Source organism: Aricia agestis, chromosome Z, assembly GCF_905147365.1.
Source record: "Aricia agestis chromosome Z, ilAriAges1.1, whole genome shotgun sequence".
Lineage (NCBI taxonomy): Eukaryota > Metazoa > Arthropoda > Insecta > Lepidoptera > Lycaenidae > Aricia > Aricia agestis.
In genome coordinates this window covers 32,718,648-32,731,466 of record NC_056428.1, presented here as the reverse complement: position 1 = coordinate 32,731,466, position 12,819 = coordinate 32,718,648, and the positions used below count along the sequence as shown (strand labels likewise).

The 12,819-nt window shown below is 39.5% G+C and overlaps 1 protein-coding gene across 3 annotated transcripts in view; it reads left to right on the top strand.

Annotated features, from left to right (window-relative positions):
- Window positions 1-9,813, top strand: part of LOC121739385 (circadian locomoter output cycles protein kaput) — a 69,573-nt gene extending 59,760 nt beyond the window's left edge. For 2 of the 3 annotated variants that reach the window (XM_042131830.1, XM_042131827.1), the window contains exons 10-13: window positions 1,638-1,814; window positions 2,971-3,132; window positions 7,049-7,171; window positions 9,457-9,813. In XM_042131830.1, the coding sequence (XP_041987764.1) occupies window positions 1,638-1,814; window positions 2,971-3,132; window positions 7,049-7,171; window positions 9,457-9,615 (621 nt within the window). In that variant the 3' untranslated portion in view covers window positions 9,616-9,813. The remainder of the gene's footprint in view (window positions 1-1,637; window positions 1,815-2,970; window positions 3,133-7,048; window positions 7,172-9,456) is intronic. The other variant, XM_042131828.1, reaches the window with a different exon arrangement.
- The last annotated feature ends 3,006 nt before the right edge of the window (window positions 9,814-12,819 follow it).

Genomic DNA, 12,819 nt, shown 5'->3' with positions numbered 1-12,819 from the left:
TAATCCTCTCCCTGACTATACATAAAATCCTAAAACAAAATTTTTAGGGTACCTCCCCTACGAGTACACATCAAGCGGGGATGATTATTTTGCGTCCACCCCATCTTAGGAAATATGAAGTTCTAATTTGGAATAAATCGTTAAGAGTCCAGCGGGGCTAAAATGGTCGCTTTGGAGAATCATATAATTAATCATCTATATATTAATACGTGAGAGAAAAACTTTGTAACCCTTTTTACGAAAAATGGGGAAACGTAGGTGCATGAAATTTCGCACAGTTATCCTACTAATATTATAAAGGCGAAAGTTTGTTTGGATGTATGGATGTATGGATGTGTGGATGTATGGATGTTTGTTACTCTTTCACGCAAAAACTACTGAACGGATTTTAATGAAACTTTACAATAATATAGCTTATACATCAGAATAACACATAGGCTACTATTTTAACCGACTTTCAAAATGGGGGAGGTGTTATGTTCGTTTTCTTATATTCAACGATTACTCCGCCGTTTGTTAACCAATTTTCAAAAATTTTTTTTTATATATAGGGTATCATCCTAATTTGGTATTTTATTCACAAAAGTGGTGATATGATGAAGGATCCATAAGTTATCGAGGGAACTCCTCAAAACTTATAGGGAAACATGTGGTGACTTCGGTTTCGTGAGAAGTATTCTAAGCATAATATGCTACCAACAAGTAAGATTTTGCACCGAGGTATACCTGGTATACCGTGGTTCGGAAGGTGCTGAGAGAACTCCTGATTCTTTATAGATACAAGTTTGGGAGTTTCGGCGTTGTTTTAAGAACAGAAAGCATAATGCATATGATAGATCATTTATCGAGTAAGACTATAGGCTATATTATATTATCCCGCTAAGACTAATACGACCGAAGCAACTCAGGAAAATGTGGAAAAAACGGGGGAAATATTTTTATGGGAAAATGTACGGTTTCTGTAAAATTCCTAATTTACGCGGGCGAAGCCGCGCGGGACATCTAGTAGTTTATATGGTGAAGGAGTGCATCGAGCTAATATTATTTTAAAATCATGCTTTTATCATATATATTTTTAACAAATAAAACGTTACACACACTACGACACTACTACTAGGAAAAATGACAGATTTTTGAGTGACAAGCCTATACATACGAATTATACTCTTTTATTTATGGTTGAAGTCGGTTGACAACAAGTTGACAAATTGAAAATGGATTATTGTTTTTTTTATTTAATTTTAGATACTATTAGACAATGTTTAAACGGCCAGTCTGAGATCAGCTGAGTCCCAGAGTCAAGAATTGAAAAAAACTATGGTGAAGTCAATATTTTTTACAAAATATAGGTAGCAGTCCTAATGTCGTTGCAAGTAAGGTCGAATTTCGACCATTGGGCGATCTCTAGTAATATGATTAATTAATAAACTCCACTTTGCGTGCAATTCATATAGTGATTCACTTAGATTAATGATTAATGTGATTCTCCAAAGCGACCATTTTAGCCCCTATGAGAGAGTTTCAAAATGGTTTAACAGCACGCGGGCCACAGATAAAGTCCCGGCGGGCCACATGCGGCCCGGGGGCCGCGGTTTGGGGATAGCTAGTCTAGACTCACTAACACGTCTCCCTTCCAGCCGTCGTCAGTGAAATCGACGTCGGGCAGCACAACGGGCACGCCGACGGCGTCTGGCAGCGCCGCGTGGTCGCGCGTCACGTCGCAAGTGTGTTACTCCGAGTCCGACCGCGCTTCAATGTCCAGCGAGTCGCGATCCTCGCATCGCACCAACACGAGAGATGAATGTAGATCTGGGGTAACGTATAATGTCTGAATATTACTAATAAAGATTTTCGAGTTTTTTTAAATAAAATTAAGGGAAAAACGAGCAAACCAGATGGAAAGCAACTACCGTCGCCCGTGGACACTCGCAACATCAGAAGAGTTGAGGGCGCGTTACCGGCCTTTGAAGAGGGGACAAGCTCTCTTCTTGAAGGTTTGCAGGTCGTGTTGGTCCGAAAATACTGACGTGAACGCAGCATGCAATTTAGGAGTAGTAATTGACTCGCATCTAGAGCAACACATGTTAGAGGTTGCCAGTGGTTGCTGACTGCCACTCATGAAGGTGATGAGGATGGTATATTTTTCGCGTAAAATGATGACGAAGAGTTATAGGAGGTATGACTCCGAACAATTCCTCGGAGCACTCCCTGTGATACAACCAATATGATTGGTTAAATATGATGCAGAGCGAAGCTGGGTCTCGGCGTAATTCCAAGGGGTCCAGTTTGTTTGAAACACTATGGCAGTCTACAATCCGAGTTTGCAACTACATAATATATAACCTCAGTTAATAACTACATTTTTCCACCTCGCTCGGTTGGTGATCTTTGGGGCTTCAGACATCTGTGAAGCAACTTATTCTGTAACATCGTACGTCGACATAATATTAGACTCGTTGTTGTCATAAATCGTGTCTACAAATCACGGCTTCCCACCAACATAAAACCAGCTGTCGTTATTATTGCTAAAATAGGTTAATTATACGCAAAGGTGTGTTATTCTGTATGTCTCTTCGACACGTCAGTCTGTTAGCTCTTCACGCTAAAACCTCTCAACCGTTTCCATATGTTCGAAGCACTGCATGTAGGAAATCGAGTGTCGAAGAAGAATAAATACATAATCAAAAATGTTTCTTTTCCTTTCGATAACCCAATTTCCGGAACATCTCAGCAACATCTTACTAATATTATAAAGGCAAAAGTTTGTTACTCTTTCACGCAAAAACTACTGAACGGATTTAAATGAAACCCTACAATGATATAGGCCACAATTTTAACCGACTTTCAAAATGAAGGAGGAGTTATGTTCGTTTTTTTATGATCAAAGATTACTCTGCCGTTTGAGAGCCGATTTTCAAAATTTTTCCTTCGTATATTATATATTTTGTTGTAAAAATGATATTTTTCCAGTATCAAAGCAAGTTGGAGCCGATCCTGGTGCCGCTGCACGGCATCGGCACTCAGTACTTGCAGCCGGCGCCGTACGTCGGCACCGTGTGCGTGCCTGCCGCCCCGCCGCTCGCGCCGCTCCCGCCCCTCTCCGTCATGACGCACGATCAGACGCAGATACAGGTGCACACGCTTATATGACGCATGCCAGACTGGCTGAATAACAATAAGTTAAGAACGCGGTAGGTCTTGACTCTTGTTCGAATATTATAATATTATGAATATTATAATGTTATTGAGTTGAATGTAGTTGGGGCCTGAGAGAGAGAAGGACGGGGGCAATCCCCCCGCCGACCTCACCCCGCGTTTCGTACGCCTACAGCAGAGTAAACAGAACTAACGATTAGGCCGTCTCAGAAGAGATTTCGAAATTTATACGTTTGACGTAGTATGTCATATCGGCCGGAGCTTGCGCTACTAACGCCTCTAGTCCACCGACGCTGCGAACTGCGAAATATCTGCGAAACCAATTCGAAACAGGAACAGGGCAAGATGCAATAAAACACATTTTCGTGTGGCGGATGAGACAGCGCGCGATAAACACGCGCTTGCGTGTGTACGCTTCAATAGAATCCGGGGTTCTCAAAACGCGCGTTAGTAAAGCGCGCGCCTAACGCGCGATTTAAAACGTTTAATGTGTACCAGCTCTAAACCAGTTCGCCGCTGTTTCGCAGCTCGCAGTGTCGGTGGACTAGAGGCATAATGCGTTATCCAGCAAGGTGAAACATGTTCAAATTGACACTTGCGCCCAATTCGCGTATATCCGCCCGTTTGTTTGTAGTCCTTAGTTCTGTCTACTCTGCCTGCAGTCATCCTGCAGTGTAGTGCTGTGCGGAACTTGACAGCCATCTACTATTTGTTCAAACAAAAAATATTTTAAATTAAAAAAAATGTTGATAAATTAAATAAAGTTTAACAATATTCAAGTTACAGCCGCGTGTAATTGTTGTTTATGATAATGACTAAAACGAGTCCATCTAGTTCTGTTGAAAAAAATCGAGCCCGGCATCAGCATTCATTGGCAAGCCCGGGAAATGGCGAAACATAGACATATTCTACGCATATTGTGTATTGAAGAAAAGCAGAACAAGAATTTGGCATCTTTAAATAATGCTTTCGATCGGGCCAGCCGTTACACTGGACTTTCGAAGAGAACATTGTCTTCTATTAGCCAAAAAAAGGGTCTCTTTGTTCGCTCTCTAAAAGGAAAACACCATGTCACAAGAAGACAAATTCGAACGTGGATGATTTTGATCAGCATGTTATACACAGGATTATTGAAGAATTTCATGTAACTAAAAAAATTGCGCGACTTGCATTAAACTCCTCGCAGCTATTCGAGATAAATCGAATTTCCATGGGGAGTGACCACTTAGAGAAAACTGTTAAAAGGCATTGGATATAAATCAGGGTTGCTGAGGATTCCTCTTCCGCTTCCTCATAATAAGGAAGTTCCGCAATATTTTGGGTTCACACTTTAAGAGGAATTTATGCGGAATTTCACTTCGTATTTTTTTTTAATGAAATAAGGGGGCAAACGAGCAAACGGGTCACCTGATGGAAAGCAACTTCCGTCGCCCGTGGACACTCGCAGCATCAGAAGAGCTGCAGATGCGTTGCCGGCCTTTTAAGGGGTAATAGGGGAGGGTAGGGAAGGGAATAGGGGAGGGTACGGAAGGCAATAGGGGAGGGTACGGAAGGAAATAGGGGAGGGTAGGGAAAGGAAAAGGGTAGGGGATTGGGCCTCCGGTAAACTCACTCACTCGGCGAAACACAGCGGAAGCGCTGTTTCACGCCGGTTTTCTGTGAGGACGTGGTATTTCTCCGTTGGAGCCGGCCCATTCGTGCTGAAGCATGGCTCTCCCACGTCAAAATACGCGATGCGTATGCGCGTCGCGTATTTAATAATGGCAACGCACACGCCATCTAGCGCGAGAATTGTATCATTCACTAATTTTTTTTTGGCGTGCGGAAATTGCAATTTATTTGCGGAAAATCCGTCAATATAGGCAAGACGATCGAAGTTTTTTTACTGGATGAAACATGGCTAGACAATAACCTCACTTTTGGAAAATGCTGGAGAAACGAAATGATCGACGCTGTATTGACGGACACAAGCTCCACGAATATACTCATTGTTGTCCACGCAGGATCGAGAGAAAGGTTTTTAAAAGGCGCAAAGTTACTTTTTAAAGCTGGTTTTACGTCAGGTGATCACGGACAGATGAACAGTGTTAATTTTGAGAAGTGCGCTGCTGATAAGTTTATCCCGAATCTACCACGAAACACCGTTGTTGTGATGGACAACGCACCATACAATAGTGTACAAGAAAACAAAGTCCCAACAAAGTCCAGTACCAAATCAGTAATGTTGGAATGGCTAACCAAGAACAATGTGGATGCTTCACTAATTATGAGAAAAAATCAGCTCTTTCATTTGGTTGAGTTACATAAACCTACAGAAAAATCTTTCAAATCAATACATTTATCAGAAGTCACGATCATATCGTAGTGAGACTACCACCTTACATGTGCGACCTCAACCCTATTGAGTTGGCTTGGGCAAAAGTAAAAAGAATAGTGAGGCATCACAATGTCCACTGTTGACATCTTCCTAAAAAGGTTAAAAGAAGTTACAGAGCTGCCACTCACTCAGATCACAGAGGAAGACTGGCGTGGCTGTGACAATCACGTAATAATTTTAGAGGAACACTACTGGCAAGGAGATGGATTAATGGAAGAAACCATAGATCGATTCGTAATTGAGGTCAGCGGTTGTGAGGAGAATAGTGACACCGATTCAACCAAGTCTGTAACTTCAGAATGTAATAAAAAGTGTCATTATTACTTTCTTGTTTTTTCCGAAACTTATAATGTTAAACTAAAAGCGAATTTGAAATGTATATTCCCGTTATTTTGTAATAACAATTGGCTCAACGAGACTTAAGAGGATTCCACACCGCCGTTTTTCCATACAAACGCTGTCCCCTGTTTCCTCCCTGGATAATGCCGATAGAGTTATGATTTTTTTCCTGAATATCTATGGCCACTATTAGCATGTCCCTATGTTTTCTTTTTTTTCATAATTTTATTATTAAAAAAGATAAGAACGTCCAAAAACCCAAAAAAATGGCAAGATTTTCCTCTGTGTTCAAACACCCAGAAAACAAAACTGGCTAAAATATACAAAAAAAGTAAAACATAGGAACACAGCTCAAGCGTTGCTTTAATTCTTAATGAAAAAAGTACTTAAATGGGTTAAGTTTAGAAGAAGGAATCAGCGGACAACGAATCGAAGATTTTCTGTTCTTTTATTAGAACTTTTGTCGTATTGTCTCTATCGCGCTCTGCGGTGGGAGACTTGAGATTGGTGAGACAGCAATACATTTTCAAATACCTATTTTCAATTTCTCTCGCCCCTGGTGTATCCTCTTAAGTACTTATATCCAACAAGCTCGAAAGTTCTCGTTTACTTAAAAATATGTGAGCGATGTTAATGATGCCTTTTACGTGATATGCACCATCGTGCGTACGCCAGGGTTTGCTCATAATAAACCTAGGGATTTTTTATGAGAATAACTAACAATAACAAGAATAAATCAAAAATTTTCAAAATCATTTTTTTTTATTTAGAGCTGATTTTTTACAAAATGAATTCTTTCTGAACGTCGAAACTAAGGTGCCTACCACCAAATCGGAAATTAACCCGGCGAGAAGAAAAAAAAGATGGAAAATAATTAGTCTTTTTCAAAAATAATATTATGACAATATTAACAATTTTTTTTTTTTGGTAGCGTGTGTGGGGCCAACCTATTCCCAAGGTGTGTTGAAATCATATTATCGTTTATCACGGTGTAACCAACGATACCCACGCGTTTTTGTTATTAGTGCACGAAGAAGGCTGAAGGCAATATGTAGTTAAATGAAACGCATGCTTTTGTTTAATGTTTTGATAGTCATCACTTCAATAATAAAGTTCTGATTGTCTGACTGTATCAGCTAGTATGTGCACAATGATGCAAGCTTGTGGCTGTGGCAGGAGCAGTTGCAGCGAAAGCACGAGGAGCTCCAGCAGATGATAGTGCGCCAGCAGGAGGAGCTGCGCCAGGTGAAGGAGCAGCTGCTGCTGGCCAGGCTGGGCATCCTGCAGCCCGTCATCAACGTGAGTACACCATACCTTGTTAGCCGATTGTTCCCAGCGTTTGGAGTCGCTGTAAGAGCCTGTCCACACGACGCAGCGCTGCATACAAATAACTAAGGTTTTCACACGGCCCGCTGCGTCGTGACAGCAGCGCGCAACGCACACATGCTTCGTATTAACTAGTGATGCAACGGAAGTGTCTTAGCGGAAACGGAAACAGATGTCAAAAGTAAATTTTAGCAGAAACGGAAACGGATGCAGAAACGAAACAGAGATAAAATATTATATTATACCATTAGATAGCTTTTAGTGAGTAGGCAAAAAAGTTATATGCTTCCCAGCCCCTAACTACTGTACATTTTGAAATAATGTACAGTCAATGTACAAGACCGGCGTTCCCGACGTAGTTTTTGTCGTATATGTGGTAAGATTTATTTGCGCTTCGAAAGGTAACGAATGTTTTGACTTTGACAGAAGCAGAAACGGATGTTGAAAATCGCGCGGAACTTCCGCACTTGCGGAAACAGAAACAGAGATCCGTTGCATCACGAGTATTAACGCTGCGATGAGGCAGCGCCCGTGTGGCGTGGCAATCGAATAAATTAATTCATAGGCATTTGACGGACCCTAGGGTGGATTATGTCAATTCAATGTTTATCGTAATCTGTCGGCTTCGGGTCGGGTTTAACTTAGCGCGACCAAATTACGTAGGCCCGCTATCTGCCTATGAATCAACTTCTCTTATAGTGGTAATGGTGTTTTACTCATTCTAATTTCTGAAGTCTGTTAACTTATACTCTCGTCTAGGGAATGCAAATCTCTCGAGATTGGGGCTCAAGCGAGATCCCGCGAGTTTATGAATACAATACCGCGAGATCTCGCCAGTTTCGAGATCTCGCGAGATTAGCAGTTTGGTGGGATTTTTTGCAAAAAATCACATTTGAATAAATTACGAAAAAGTAATAAATATTATAAGTATTATAAGATTAACATTCATTTTCACGATTTTTTTCCGTAGAATATTATGCATCCAGCATCAAACATTGTTGGACGTATCTGTCTATAATTTTTAAGTTGTAAACTTTGACATATGTATCTTCTATCTATCAAATAACAAATGAAAGAAACAACCAGTCTTCTCTTCTAATGCTTTTATAATTTTGGACGTGGCGGTAATATCGTAAACGTCCGCGGTAAAACGATAACATAGGGAAGTAAAATGTATGGAAATATATTATGGAGACGCTACTAAATTTCCGTCGACGATAACTTTTTAACGTGCACGTTAGGGGACATCACGACGTCTACACTTCTGAACCGCACAAAACGTCCGCGGTGCGTAAAATTTTTAGACGTGGGATAGCCATGCTCTGGCACGAATGGGCCGGCTCGACCGGAGAAATACCACGTTCTCACAGAAAACCGGCGTGAAACAGCGCTTGCGCTGTATTTCGCCGAGTGAGTGAGTTTACCGGAGGCCCAATACCCTATATACCCTATTCCCTTTCCTACCCTCCCCTATTCCCTTCCCTTCCCATCCCTACCCTCCCCTATTCCCTTCCCTTCCCATCCCTACCCTCCCCTATTACCCTATTCCCTTTTTAAACACCGGCAACGCAACTGTAGCTCTTCTGATGCTGCGAGTGTCCATGGGCGACGGAAGTTGCTTTTCATCAGGTGATTCGTTAGCTCGTATGCCCCCTTATTTAAAAAAAATAAATCAAAAGGGCATTTAACGTACCCAACGTTTTATTGTGGAAGCTGGCGTCCACGATAAAGTGACGTCCAGAATTATAAAAGCGCACATTATCAAACACAAATCTTTTAGTAATAAAACAGTTCTTTTACAACGAGAAGTCAAAATTCAGGACCTAGTTAAAAATCACAGTGAACAGTTGCTTAGGAGCTCCTCTTTGTTTTTACTCCGTGACCGCAACTCCGTCCGTGTCAGTCCGCGCTTTGAATAAGACGTTTTAATGCTCAAGTGCAATCTCGTCAAACTCGCGAGATCTCGCCTTTTTTTCGCCCGAGATCAATCTCGCTAAAAAAGGCCGAGATCTCGCGAGAACGAGATTGCATTCCCTACTCTCGTCTAGTGAATTTCGTCTTATACGAATACCACCGTCCAAGCTTATCAGAAATTGCTGTATAAGGAACCCCAACGACCTCTGATCCTCTGGCATGGTAAACATAGAGTAACATTACAAGCGTTGTTTCTATCCGTTTTCGGGGTAAACTTACCAAGACAATACATCCATTCGTGCCGTTTGACTCATGTTCGAAGTATAATATTACTCTTATTCCAGGTTCCAAATTCGTACGGCAACCTAGAGGAAGTTCCGCCGAACCAGCGCATACCCCCACAGATCCTGTACGAGGAGGCACCATCGCGCAATATCACGTACGCGCAACAGATGCCCCCCAATAACGGAAACAATCAACACAACCCAAACATGCCGCGATAAACTAACAAGTATACGAGTACTGAAAGCCTAGCAGGTGACAAGTAATGTAGAGTTGACATAATCAAACTTTTTTCACCAAAATAATTATACCACTAGCTTTATTTTATAAGCTCTTTTTACACGCCAACTTCGTCTCGTTCGTCTTACGGCCGTTCCTAATATTTGATCTATCTCTGGTTTTGCCTTACTAGAGATAGGAATAGCTCACATTAGACATAAGAGACATATATTTTATGTCAATTCAATGTTATCTGCGATCGTTCGTATGTCAAACCAGAGATAGATTGAATATTGGGGACGGCCGTTAAGGACTTGTACTTTTTTTCTTCATCAGGGCGAGCGAAGCGAGCCTTAGTATATCCCACAACCATTACATTTTGTTCTACACTTTACGGAAAAACTATCAGGCCAATTGATTTGTGCTTTAACATAGTAATTTTTATTTATATGTAGATGTTTTATTATCAGTCAGTCAAGGTGTGACGACGCGTGTCCTCACAAAGCTCGGCTTTTAGCTAGTTTAATAAAAAATCCAGTATCATAATTTTGCTATTTCTTCTTCCAGCACTAAACATAATATGTGTCTACGGTTTGTTTGTTTAGCGTTTACTGTAAAATATATACCTGTACGTTACACAAATTGAGTTGAACTCAAGGCGAGAATTAGGCATTTTAAGTTGCAGTACTCGACTAGATAGTAAGATGACTGATCTCTGTCTCGAAATTCGAGAAATAAAGAGAAGTGAAAATGCCATTTTAATGTGTGAACATAAAAATCGGAGCATTGCATATTTGGGTTTTCGACTGAGGTGCAGGCACCAAAAAGCGCTGATTTTAAGTTAAAATCACTTCTGATAGATATATCTGATAAATGACGTCACGAGAACTAGCCAGTACACCGGGTTATATTTCGGAACTAAAGTAATAATTTTATATAATTCCGAACAGCAAAAACAATGGTAATGGTAGTGGCAAACAATGGTAACTAATTATTCAAGAATCAAAAGTTTATTATAAACGTCCTCACGGTGAGAAGTGATAAAACTTACACTCAGCTACTGGCCCGAGTAATCGTCAATCGATATTAATTTTTTAGTTAAAGTTAATAGATGTGAATGTTATAGGAATATATTATGGACATTCTTAAAACTGTGCCAAAATTTAATGAACGATGTTCGACCATTTTGAATATATTCATTTTATATTCGCTTCGTATAATATACGAAGCGTTATATTAACGTTATATTCCGTTTAACACCCTATAGCAGATCTCATATAATTAAATGAAATATTAATCTAGTGCAAACTAAAAGTGCTGCGAAATTTATTACTATTTACCGCAAGGTATACAAAATATATTTAGTCACCAGTTTATTGAATACAATAATTCATAAAAGTTAAATATTTATTGACATTTAGCCAAATAATTAAATTGGCTGATATTAAAAATATATTGCTTTATATTTAATATATTGCGATTTGCGCATATTTTGTTTTTGTGTGTTTGAAATACTAATGTATTCTGTATTTATCTACTTCTGAATTAAATAATATACTTACGTTGTGCAGTAATATACTTTAGATAGTTGTTTTTTATTCGTATTCTACACTTTACAACTTAAAACTCGATAGTGATTACAATACAGGATTATTTTTTCATTGTTTTTTCACCAGTACATACGTAATAATTTTCAAAAATAAAAAATACTATCGGTTTTTGTTACTACCCCTATGGATCAAAAAAACAAAAATATCAAGCCCCGGACTTATCCGCTAAACTATTAAAAAAGTTATGGTTAAGTTAAATTTAGCCTTAACTATAACCATAAAGTTAACTTTAACTGGTGCAACCCAACCTTATTGTACTGGTGAAAAAATAATCCTGTAAGTATAATATTATAACGTTATTTATGTTACACGCTATTATAGCCCAGCCTAACCGTTAAAAATTTAGTTGTTAAATATTTGATTAGCAGCCATGCTTGTGCGTTTTTGTTTTATTATTTTATTGATATGGCTGGGTTTGTGCAATCGTTAACGATATTTTATGATTTGGTTAGGTTTGTTCTTTTTATGATTAGCTTTTTCTTACCATAATAATATGTATGTTTTATACGTTACCTTTGTAACTATGGCCCATAAAATTTAATTGAGCTTTAGATAGTGGAAAAAATTACTAGTCGCGGCTTAGATCAGTCACAGTAAAGATTTATATTTTGTTATATATTAGATACGTAAAGATTGTTACCAACTGTGAATAGGACTGAAAGTTTTAGCTATGATTTGTAGGTTTATGACTGAAACATTAAAAAAAAATTAAAAACCAGCGGCGGGGCAAGGCCTAAATTTGATGTGAGTAAGATATATTTTGCGAGGCCCCCTGATGGATGATGCAAGGCGACGGATTCTGTTGAGTGAAATTTTTTGATACTCAAATTTTTATTTATAAAAAATTTAGTATCAAAACTCGTAAATACTAAAAAAATCTCGTGGTCCTAGGGCCCCGAGGTTCCTTGGACCACGAGGCCGTAGGCGGCGGCTCACATCACCCACGCTTTGCGCCGCCTCTGTTATAAACTTACATTCAATAGCTCTGACCAAAGCATAATTTAAAGAGTAATATATTATGATTGAACTACCTAAGCTAACTTTAGGCTTACAGCTATTAAGTGTATTCAAAAATGTATTCTGCGTACTAACAAAAAGTTCTGAAATCGTCGAATTTTAAGTTTACGTTGATGATGTTATAATTTGAATATCAATGTGATACTGATAATGCATTACAAATAAATATTAATTGACAATAAGGCTGCGTTTCCACCAGAGATGTGCGATGGAAATGTGTCGTGAGAGGATGTCTAGCTGTGCTGTGAAAATGTGTCTACGAAGATGTGTAAAAATGCGCTGGTACAGTATGAGCAAACCTAGCAACACATCCTTCTCAACACACGTTTCTCGCAGCACATCCCGCGTACACATCTCTCGCACACATTCCTCCCTTGTTTTGTAAGCGCAAAAAACTAGCTCCGCCAAGCCGTTTCCACCAGAGCTGTGCTGACCGAGGCGAAGTAAATGAAGCGATTCTATTCGTTCTTTACAAACACATCACTCGCTACGCATCCTCGCACATCTCTGGTGGAAACGCAGCCTAATAATTCATTGTTTTGTTGATTTTGCGAAATATTAATCATTAAAATAGTTAAT